This window comes from Heptranchias perlo, chromosome 23, assembly GCF_035084215.1.
Source record: "Heptranchias perlo isolate sHepPer1 chromosome 23, sHepPer1.hap1, whole genome shotgun sequence".
NCBI lineage: Eukaryota > Metazoa > Chordata > Chondrichthyes > Hexanchiformes > Hexanchidae > Heptranchias > Heptranchias perlo.
Genome location: NC_090347.1, coordinates 25,642,276 through 25,653,596, shown reverse-complemented (window position 1 = coordinate 25,653,596; position 11,321 = coordinate 25,642,276). Strand labels below are relative to the sequence as shown.

Sequence of the window (11,321 nt, the reverse complement as noted above, 5' to 3'; positions counted from 1 at the left end):
TTAGAAATATATCACCGTTCCTTCATCGTCGCTGGGTCAAAATCCTGGTACTCCCTTCCTAACAGCACTGTGGGAGAATCTTCACCACACGGACTGCAGCGGTTCAAGAAGGCGGCTCACCACCACCTTCTCAAGGGCAATTAGGGATGGGCAATAAATGCCGGCCTTGCCAGCGACGCCCGCATCCCATGAACGAATAAAAAAAAGGTGGGCATTCCAGGAGCAGAAGCGACAGTGAATTAAACACTAAATCAAAATGTTTCTGCTTGGCATGTGTGTAAATGGTTGAGATATGGTAAACCCAGAATATTAGTTTAAAGTAGTCGACTTAATAGGACAGGGATTTGAATGCATAAAACATAATTTTAAAAAAATAATTCGGAAGAGCTTCTTTGGAAAGCATTTCTGGAATCACTCCCAGACAGGGTAATAAAGGGAAAGTACGACTGAATAGTCACTCAGGAAAGAAAGGGTACTGGAGCTTTCCTCCACTGAACAATTGGGACTTTTGATATTGCACAAAGCTAGGTTATTTCCCACGTCGTTGCTTTCAGTTTTTCCTGCAGTGAACGTCAAAATGTAACCAATTCCTCGCACTTCCTGGATCATTCAGAAGGAGGTTTAGGATTAACTGTCCATTAACTGCAACTTCACCAACAGTGGGGAAAGTTCGTTGACAGCTTGGAAAACATTTGGGTTTTTTTTCGATCGAAACTCTTTGCCAACTCGGCCGCTACCCATTCATGTCGAAACAGAAAGTTTAAAGACAAGGAAGAGAGGGGAAAGCGGGCGAGCCAGCTGTTCATGTTCAACACCACAGATGTGAAGAGAGATAGTGGAGGAGCAACAGGCGACCCTTGTCTCACTGTCTGTATCGAGGTTACTGAAGGTTGCAGCTTTCCCAGACTGGACAGTGGATCGAGCCGACAGCCTCACTCGCTCTCCACGGACCCCAGCGCTTGGCTTCAACTGTGCTGAGATCCCAGCGTCATCCGTAACAATTGTCCAGGCCTCGGATTTTCAATGGTGGCATTTCCTGGGTCAGTTTGAACTCCCTTTTCGTGTTTAGCTGGTTGGGTCTCCGCATTTTGGTTGGAACAAAGGTGCAGTCTGACACTCGAAAACTTAGAGTAATGTTACCTTGACACTTCTGCAAAGCATTTTGTGTGTGTGTGTGTGTGTATATTTGTATATATATATATATATGTGTGTATTTGTGTTTGTATGTGTGTATATTTGTATGTATGTGTGTGTATATTTGTATATATATGTGTGTATATTTGCGTATATGTGTGTGTGTGTATATTTGTATATATATATATGTGTATTTGTGTTTGTATGTGTGTATATTTGTATGTATGTGTGTGTGTATATTTGTATATATATGTGTGTATATTTGCGTATATGTGTGTGTGTGTGTGTGTGTATCTCTGTGGCTTGGTCTGAGAAGGTTGCTAGATTAAAATCAGAGATAAATGAGCCCCAAAACTTTGGGCATGAAAATAGTAATTCAAACAAATAAGCATCTGACATGCGGTTACTTTCACTGCAATATACGAAAGGTTTCAATTATCTTAACTTTATTTTCAATGCTGACGGTTAAAAAGCCCGGCTGTTTGCAAGCAGCAACTGACTCTTGCCCCTGGCGAAATAATTGAGGAAAGGCAAAGGGATGGCGGGGTGGGGGGGGGAGACAGAAGTATTTGTTTATCAGAAATAAATGCAGTAAACGGTTTTAAAGTTTTCAGTACAATTAGCCTCAGTATTCCTGGAACTAGAAAGGAGAAAAAGCAGCCAGGGATCTCACTGCTGGTCTGTCAAATGACTCCTACTGCAAGGTGGAATGCTAAAAAAAATCACTTCAGTACAATTCATTGAAGTGCAGTGGTTACATCGGAATCTGTATTGTTGCTCCTGCCAGATACAGCAACATATTTATGCCCCAGTTACTTCTTGTGTTGGCGCAATGTGGACATTGGCCTCCTCAATGACTTAAGATGTGCTGAACTGCTGCCATGGCTTTGTCGTGCAGTGTGGGATCATTGTAGCCCTGCATCATTAGCACCAAGCATCACCCGGACTATAGATGTCCCCAGTTTTAAACCATAAGTTTTAAACGTAAGAAAAAATACTTCAGGTATTCGATAGAATAGCTTTTCAATTTTAATGACAGAAGAGAGCAGATGATCCCAACAGCTTTATTCTGCAGTTGAAAATGTCACTGGTAGTCAGAGCCTGGTGAGTCCCATTGCATTTATGCATTTGGGTGAACAGCTGAGCCTTACCCCACTCAGTAATGATGTGAGTGGGAAATTAATGACGGGTACTATAATACCTCTTACTGCTACCAATATTCCAGATCTCTAACGTGAGGTGGTTATCAATGTAGTGTTCTTTTCATGAAGACGTGTAACTAAGAGCCAATCGCAGTTGGTCTGATGCTTGTTTCCTTAAAGTGGATTTGCCCTGTTGGTTCGGTGCTCCGAGCAATTTCTGCCCCATAATTGCATCATGTGTTCTGTCGCAGTGCTTCAAAACTTACCCAAAAGAGTGATGCCACTCATATATAATATGATTGCAATGTGCTGTAACTTTATTGCAATAAAGTTACAGCACGGAACATAAGTCTGGTTCACCCTTCCTTCCCATTGCCCCCATCCCTCCTTCTCGATAGCCCCCCTCCCCTCTAATCACCTCCCCCATCCCTCCTAATCCCCTCTTCCCCCCACTCCCCCCCATCATCCAGGTCCTATCTGAGGGCCACTGCTGAGGAGGCAGCCGGCCCAACTTTGTCCTCGTGGAATTGACGAGCTGTCTCTAGATGCCCGATTGGCAGCTCACCGGCAATATGTTGATGAAGTCCGAGGCCCAATTTTAGGTGAGCTTCACAAAATCTAGGCCGACACTCCAGTCCAGTACTGAGGGAGTGCTGCACTGACGGACGTGTGGTCTTTCGGATGAGACATTAAACCGAGACCCCGTCTGCTCCCTCAAGTGGACATAAAAGATCTCATGGCACTATTTCGAAGAAGAGCAGAGTTCTCCCCGGTGTCTTGGCCAAAATTCATCCCTCAACCAATATCACTAAAAAAACAGATTATCTGGTCGTTATCACATTGCTGTTTGTGGGACCTTGCTGTGTGCAAATTGGCTGCCATGTTTCCTACATTACAATAGTGCCAACACTTCAAAAGTACTTTATTGGCTGTAAAGTGCTTTTGGACATTCAGAGGTCGTGGAAGGTGCTATATAAATGGAAATCTTTCTTTCTTAGCTTCTGGTTTTCAGCTGATACATGACAGCATTGATTAACATTGTTTTACTGTCAGCTCTCCTCAGGAGGAAATACTTTTGCCTGTAAGTCAGAAGTGTGGTAACATCCCCACTCCAGACTATGAACACGTAATCTGGACTGCTGATTCAATGCAGTACTGAGGAAGTGGTGCATTGTCAGAGGTGCTGTCCTCTTAGACATTAAACAGATCCCTCTCTACTGGTTCAGGTAGATATAAAAGATCCCCTAGCATTACTGTACTTGAAGAAGATCGGGGAATTCTCCTGATCTCCTCCATCAAAGACAAATGAACTGGCCATTCATCTATTTGCAGCACCGTGTGCAATTTTGGCTACTGTATTTGCCTACACAACAGTAACTACAGCTCAAAGGTCATTCATTGTGATAGAAATGTAATCAAGTGCTGCATAAATGAAAATTCTTTCATTAACAAATGAACCTAAAAGCAGGACGCCATTAACATAGAGGATTGGCAGAAGCATCAGATTATATTTTAAATGCTGTTTTGTAAACAGATCATTTGGCCATTTTAAGGAGAGCAGCAGCCAATTTGTTGAATTTATGTTGAACAGGCAGGTAATTCTGTGGCAGTAGCAACTGATCCTTCATTATTTTATTTAAAGCTTTGAATCAGGGAAGATTCATTTATGTGGGATATGGTTAAAAACTACAATTTTCCGTCAATTTAGATCATGTAGGGTAACCAAGGCCAGAGCTCCCTGGATGGCAAAAGAGATCGAGCGTAAAATGATGCAGAAAAAAGAGGCGTATGACAGATGACAGATGACAGGTTGATAATACAAGTGAGAACCAGGCTGAATATAGAAAGTACAGAGGAGAAGTGAAAAAGGAAATAAGAAGTACTAATAAAAAATGAAATATGGAGTTATTGCAGTTTTCATTGTATATTGTTGTCAGTTCACAGATTCTGGTGTTCTTGCTGAGAGAATTGTAGGAAAACACTATAAAATGTACTTGTTATTTTTAACAGTAACACGTAAAATAATTCTGATTATTCAAAAATTTCTAGCAATGCAAACGTATCTTATGTGATTTTTAGTTCAGTGATATGTTGCTCTTTGAAATTCCTGACAAAACTCAACTCACAAGAAAAGTGAAATCAGGTTTGATTAGATCCCTGAGTTTTAATGATTTTTCTGTATTGTCCTTAAATCAGCAGATAAATTGAATTCTGGAAATGGGTTCACACCGTTCAATAAGTCTTCTTTATGTCATTTTATGCACAAGCACACCCTCTGCACAAAGTAAGTACTGGAGTGCTTCTCAGTATGTAGCTCATTCATTACCGATTGTCATTGAGATAATATAAATTAATGAAAATGATTGTTTTTCAGGGTTTATGAGTTTGGACTGTGAACATTCAGTGACAGGAATTTTTAATGAAGACACTAAACTACCATGCAGAATCAAATCAAAAGAGGAGGGAACAATTGATTACATTCAACTGAAAAAATATGGAGAAGAAACACTTATGTTTAACTCAAACAAAAGTTCTAATGGTCGAGTTAAATTACTTCAACAAGATTCAAAAGATATATCACTGGTAATCCAGAAAACACAAGTGTCAGATATTGGGACATATAACTATTATTTGGAAACTGATGTTGGTTACGATAATCAAGACATCACACTGATGGTTAAAGGTGGGTTAAAGTATACTTTCTGTGCTATTTTTCCTTGTAAAATATTGATTGCCTCTAATTGGCAACAAATTCCAGTATTATTTTAATCCTAAAAAGCTTGACATGTTAGTTATGCAAACAGCATGTTATAATGAGAGTCATGTTTAGAGAGGAAAGAAAGAATGATCGTGCATTTAAATAGCAACTTTCATGTCCTCTGAACATCCCAAAACATATTACAGATGGGGATTGCTTTGATGTGCAGCCACTGTTGTTATTTGAGCAAACTCACCAGCCAACTTGCATATGGCAAAATTCCACAAAGAGCAAACGACTAAATGATTGATCAGTTCATCTGATTTTGGTGGTGTTGGTTGAACAACAAATGTTGGCCAGGACACCTGGAGAACACTCTGCTCATCTTTGAATAGTGCCACGAGATCTTTTCTGTCCACCTGAGCAGGTAGCTGGGGGTCTCAATTTAATGTCTCATCTGAAAGATGACATTTTCAACAATGCATGCTCCCTCAGTACAGTATTGAAGTGCCAGGCAAGTTGATGTACTCAAGTGCATAGTGGGACAGCTTTCTGACTCAGAAGTGGGATTGGTCCTAACTGAGTCAAGCTAATACTTATATCTATTTTCAATCAGCAGCAACATTAAAGAAAAGTGATAAACTCCCTTTCAATAACATGATTTTGTATGCTGCTATACAGTGCTGTGGAGAGGGATCTCCACAGTATATTTTTTTTATGAATTACTGTTACTCCAGGCATTACAGTTTAAGAAAGCAATTTCTTATTCTCCATTTTAAGTGTTGTTAAAACATTGAAACAGTGTGTTAGATAACATGGGCGTTAGACTGTTCCAGATTAAATTATGGTAGATTTTGGGGTTTCGAAAATCCTGCTTCATTTCTTACCTTAAGGTGATTGGCAAAGGAACCAAAGGTGACATGAGGAAAAACTTTTTTTACACAGCGAGTGGTTAGGATCTGGAGTGCACAGCCCGAGGGGGTGGTGGAGACAGATTCAATCATGGCCTTCAAAAGGGAACTGGATAAGTACTTGAAAGGAAAACATTTGCAGGGCTATAGGGAAAGGACGGGGGTGTGGAACAAGCTGGATTGCTCTTGCATAGAGCCGGTGAGGACTCAATGGGCCAAATGGCCTCCTTTCATGCCGTAACCTTTCTATGATTCTATGAAACTATCCAGACTAAATAAACATTAACATCAGTGCAAATCCATCACTGGATTGCTAGAGGAACCAAACATTCGTACAAAATATGCAAGATGTATGTACAAGCTATTTTCTAAATTAGACAAAAATGATAAAAAGAAAGGTGGACCAGAATCTGAAGCTTCCCGAAAAGTGTCAAATTCAGGTTTTCAGAAATTAACTCAAAGTGACAAATTGGTACCACTAAATGTTTTCCTCTATCACAGCCCAAACCTAAGGTAACCTAAATTCAACCAAACTAATGTCATAAGTCTGGGATTTATTATTTACCAAGAATGGTTGTTATTTTTTGCTGGGTGGGGGAGAAAGTATAAAAGCTGCCCCTCTATTTTTCTACAGCTCTTTCTCTCATTACATTAATAACAGTGCAATCATTTTTTTTTAGCTCCGTACAGTTTGCCAAAAGTGACCTTATTTCCAAATCTCACAAGAACAATGAGAACAACAAACCTCAGTTGTGTAACAACTGGATACCCACTGGCTCAGATTCACTGGTTTGTCAATGGAATGAGTAATCTCACATCCAAGTCTAAAACTAGTAGTATAAGAACCACAGAGGGGCTGTTCAAGATCACCAGCATGCTTCAAATCGAAGTAATGGAAAGCGACCTGGAAGGCAGTTATACCTGTGCTGTGTGGAATGTGGAACAGGGGTTTAATGAGGTGCAGAAAGATTTTCAAAGTAAGTTCATGGTATTTATTTTTTTAAATCTCAGAAAATGGCTGTTTAAAGAATTTATTTTGTTTTTATTTGTTCTCAAGATGTGGGCAATGCTACAAGGCCATATTTAATACCCATGGCTATTTGCCCTGAGAAGGTTGTGGGCCTTCTTATTTAACTGTCCTTGTCCTTACAGTGTTGCTTGAACTTCAGTATATCTATTGCTAATTAATATAGTCATAAAAGAGTAGAAATAAATGACATTTTTATGCACACAAAGGTTGAAGCTGGAATTTACAATTAATTAATTTTAATTTTCCGTTCCAGTCTTGGATCTACCTAATCATGATCCCCAAAGTGAAGGGAAAAAGAATAAAGTTCTCACAGCAGTTTTTGTCATTGTTGGAGCACTTTTATCTGGAATAGTCATCTTGGCGGTTTTGCGATTCAAGAGAAGATGGTATCCAGGTACGATGGTTATGTAAATGTGTCTGATTTCTTTTGAAACTTTTGAGTCTTTGTTACATGAATTGTGACGTAATCTTATGTTTTAAAATACTTTTGGTTAGCTTTTTTTTTTGAATACAGCCCATAATCTGGCAACCTGATAATTCAGCTTAACCATATCATATGCCAACTATGCAAGTTCCAAGGCTTTCCAAAAAGAATGATGCAGCAGAATCTGAAGCACTCTGAACGGCTTCATATTCTGTCTCTCATTCTAATTCGCTTCCCAGAGTTGTGTGATTTAGATAAGCTTTTGGCTGAACCAGTGGATGTCAAGTACCCTTATCTCACTGAGCAGGAAACAAATAGTTTGCTTAAGTGAAATCTTGAGGAGTCCAAAGCTCTGAATGGTGCCGAATTGGTTACAGTCTTCAGATTTCCTTATGCAGTAGTTGGATAAAGTATTTGGGTGAAGAGGGGCTAGATAATGTACCAATACAAGCCATGCTTTTCCTCCCCCATCCCACCCCCACCAAGAGAAGGAAGAAAAGCATCAGGTGTGAGACATGGTGACCTGCTCTGGTGCACTTTCTACTGAGCCATATCCAGCCGTAGAGCAGCATTGGGAGAGGTGTGGGAATAAATAATCTGTGGTGCTCCAAGCCCAGTTATGGTGTTTGGTACAGGGAAAGGCAAATGGGGGAAAGGGAGGAAGGAAACATTTCTTAAGAAGGAACTGGAACTTTGTAAAAATTCATTCTCGGGATGTGGGGTATCATTGGCAAAGCCGGCATTTATTGCCCAACCCTAGTTGCCCTGAGAAGGTGGTGGTGGGCCTTCTCCTTTGTAGTTTGATACAACTGAGTGGCTTGCTATGCTAATTCAGAGGGCAATTAAGAGTCAGCCATATTGGCATGGGATTGGAGTCACAAGGATCGCAGGTTTCCTTCCCGAAAAGACATTAGTGAACCAGTTGGGCTTTTATGACAATGGTTCTTGGTACCTTTTTTACTGGTACTAGCTTTTTAAAAAAACTGAATTCAAATTTTCAAACTGCGATGGTGGGATTTGAACTCATGTTCTCTGGATTACCAGTTCAGCTACATAACCGCTACATTGCCATACCCTCCTACTCAAATAGAAGGAATGAAATGTTATATATGGGAGGAGTGATTACACTTAGTCTGGATCTCATTTCTATGGTTGGACAAAGGAGTAAAAGAAATTATTGGACTGTTAATTAGGGCAAATATAGGCATTGTTTATAAGTGTCAATATTATCACATTTGTACAGAAAGTATTGTCTTTCTTATACACGATTAGGAGTTTTGGAACTAGAAAAAATAAGCAACTGCAAATTTTCACAGCCAAAAATGTTATTTCAAATCAAATTTTGTGTACCAGAAATAATGATTTTTTTTTTTGCTTTTTCTTCAACAGTTAGGAGAGGATCCAGATACCCAAATGTAGTAACCAAGAAGATAGATGTGGTCTACATGGACTTTAGCAAAGCCTTTGACAAGGTACCGCATGGTAGGTTGTTACATAAGGTTAAATCTCACGGGACCCAAGGTGAGGTAGTCAATTGGATACAAAATTGGATTGACGACAGAAGACAGAGGGTGGTTGTAGAGGGTTGTTTTTCAAACTGGAGGCCTGTGACCAGCGGTGTGCCTCAGGGATCGGTGCTGGGTCCGCTGTTATTTGTTATTTATATTAATGATTTGGATGAGAATTTAGGAGGCATGGTTAGTAAGTTTGCAGATGACACCAAGATTGGTGGCATTGTGGACAGTGAAGAAGGTTATCTAGGATTGCAACGGGATCTTGATAAATTGGGCCAGTGGGCCGATGAATGGCAGATGGAGTTTAATTTAGATAAATGTGAGGTGATGCATTTTGGTAGATCGAATCGGGCCAGGACCTACTCCGTTAATGGTAGGGCGTTGGGGAGAGTTATAGAACAAAGAGATCTATGAGTACAGGTTCATAGCTCCTTGAAAGTGGAGTCACAGGTGGATAGGGTGGTGAAGAAGGCATTCAGCATGCTTGGTTTCATTGGTCGGAACATTGAATACAGGAGTTGGGATGTCTTGTTGAAGTTTTACAAGACAATAGTAAGGCCACACTTGGAATACTGTGTACAGTTCTGATCACCCTATTATAGAAAGGATATCATTAAACTAGAAAGAGTGCAGAAAAGATTTACTAGGATGCTACCGGGACTTGATGGTTTGACTTACAGGGAGAGGTTAGATAGACTGAGACTTTTTTCCCTGGAGAGTAGGAGGTTTAGGGGTGATCTTATAGAAGTCTATAAAATAACGAGGGGGCATAGATTTAAGGTGAGAGGGGAGAGATACAAAAGGGTCCAGAGGGGCAATTTTTTCACTCAAAGGGTGGTGAGTGTCTGGAACGAGCTGCCAGAGGCAGTAGTAGAGGCGGGTACAATTTTGTCTTTTAAAAAGCATTTGGACAGTTACATGGGTAAGATGGGTATGGACGGATATGGGCCAAGTGCAGGCAATTGGGACTAGCGTAGTGGTATAAACTGGGCGACATGGACATGTTGGGCCGAAGGGCCTGTTTCCATGTTGTAAACTTCTATGATTCTATGATTCTATGATTCTAGGTATGATTTCAAATGCTAGCTTATTTTTTTTAAGGACTTTTGGCATTGTTCTCATAATTTCCTTTTTTCTTTTAACAGGTTGCAGTGCCAAGTGATCAGGAGGCTGATGGTTAATAGCCATTGAAATGAGTAATTCTTATTTCTATTTCTGAAGAAAGCACTGACGTCAGCAATAATGTCATGGACTATTTTAAGAACATTGTGCGACATGATGCTTCAAATGTACAGCCCAGCCATGTCCTTTTTTATAATGCAAATAATGAAAGCTGAATTTACACCACACAGATTATTTCAAGCTGTCACTTTTCTCTCCAATGAGTAACTGGAAACCACAACTAATTTTTTTGATGCAGTTACTGGCTAGGACAGTAATCCTGATTGACCAATTGCACTGTGCTGAACTCTTCACTATTTGTTTTGTCTGCAAAGAAACATTGGCACATTTTGATTGTCTACTAGCGCTATGGGTCCCCTTACAGAAGGCTGCACACTTGACTGGTGTCATTCAAGGAGATCATTATTTCACAGCTGGGACAGTAAATTAATCAGTGTGCGACATCACAACACATTGTAAAAGGGGAAGAAAAACTAAGGCCCAGTTATACTTTGAAAATATACTTCCTGTTGTTTGATTACAGAAATATTGTGAAGAAATTTGTGTGCTGGACTATACTTCTCACTCAGTAAAAGAGGAAGTGTGGTTTCTGGAGGCTGTGTTGGAAAACTGAAGTAGAGAGAAGATCTTTTCAAAATTGCGCAAAGGAACAGTTATATTTACACATTAGTATCGACTGTAAAATTGATTTTCTACTTTGTCCTGCAATATAGTTGGAGCCATTTGATACAAATGAATAATTATATAATTTTATTGTAGAATCTGATTTGACTGAGATCTGGGTATAATTTTTTGGTGAATAACATATATAAATACATTTTATAAAAGCATCAATGATTTTTTACTTTATCCCTGTTTTGTACAAATAGATTATGTGCAAAGGTGGTGTACCTTGTAAAGCTTAATACACATTGTTCTCTTGTTTCATCTGCTTTTTTCATTTGCTAAAATTCTAGACTATTTTTCATGCAATAGATGTATCTGCCTCCTTTCAGCAAATAGCAAATGCTGTATAAGAATATCTAGCCAAACCTTAACACTAACAGATTTGTGAAATAACAGGGTCTCTGATTTAAGTTAAAGCTCCATTAAAAGCACGCAGGAGTCTGAGCCCAGTCTTAGTCTTAATATAAGCTAACTTTGATGGTCACATAACTGTATCATAATGAGGTACAATGAATCAGGTGTAGCCTATTGGACCCTGATACCATTCTCATGGTGCCATTGAGCCCAAGGAGTGTTGTAAGTAATGATCCTTAACAGTGAGATTGTTTAACACATTCCTC

The 11,321-nt window shown here is 39.6% G+C and overlaps 1 protein-coding gene across 6 annotated transcripts; it reads left to right on the top strand.

Annotated features, from left to right (window-relative positions):
• Positions 1-521: 521 nt before the first annotated feature.
• Positions 522-10,865, top strand: zgc:174863 (uncharacterized protein LOC100136852 homolog). 6 transcript variants are annotated; one of them, XM_068004222.1, is made up of 7 exons: positions 522-1,040; positions 4,476-4,560; positions 4,651-4,959; positions 6,566-6,862; positions 7,169-7,309; positions 8,729-8,811; positions 9,999-10,865. In XM_068004222.1, the coding sequence occupies exons 2-7, from the start codon at positions 4,494-4,496 to the stop codon at positions 10,032-10,034; spliced, it is 933 nt and encodes a 310-aa protein (XP_067860323.1). In that variant the 5' UTR covers positions 522-1,040; positions 4,476-4,493; the 3' UTR covers positions 10,035-10,865. The 6 variants fall into 6 exon arrangements, with proteins under 6 accessions (XP_067860323.1, XP_067860322.1, XP_067860321.1 ...); XM_068004221.1 differs by having other exon boundaries at positions 522-1,103; XM_068004220.1 differs by having other exon boundaries at positions 522-1,103; positions 4,473-4,560.
• Positions 10,866-11,321: the final 456 nt, after the last annotated feature.

What these genes read in the sequence shown, in the direction of transcription:
- zgc:174863 (XM_068004222.1), top strand. Translation starts at nt 4,494, where the DNA reads ATGGGTTCACACCGTTCAATAAGTCTTCTTTATGTCATTTTATGCACA. An exon ending in GGTGCAGAAAGATTTTCAAA is followed by an intron (nt 6,863 to 7,168) that starts GTAAGTTCATGG and finishes TTTCCGTTCCAG; the next exon opens with TCTTGGATCTACCTAATCAT. An exon ending in TTAGCAAAGCCTTTGACAAG is followed by an intron (nt 8,812 to 9,998) that starts GTACCGCATGGT and finishes TTCTTTTAACAG; the next exon opens with GTTGCAGTGCCAAGTGATCA.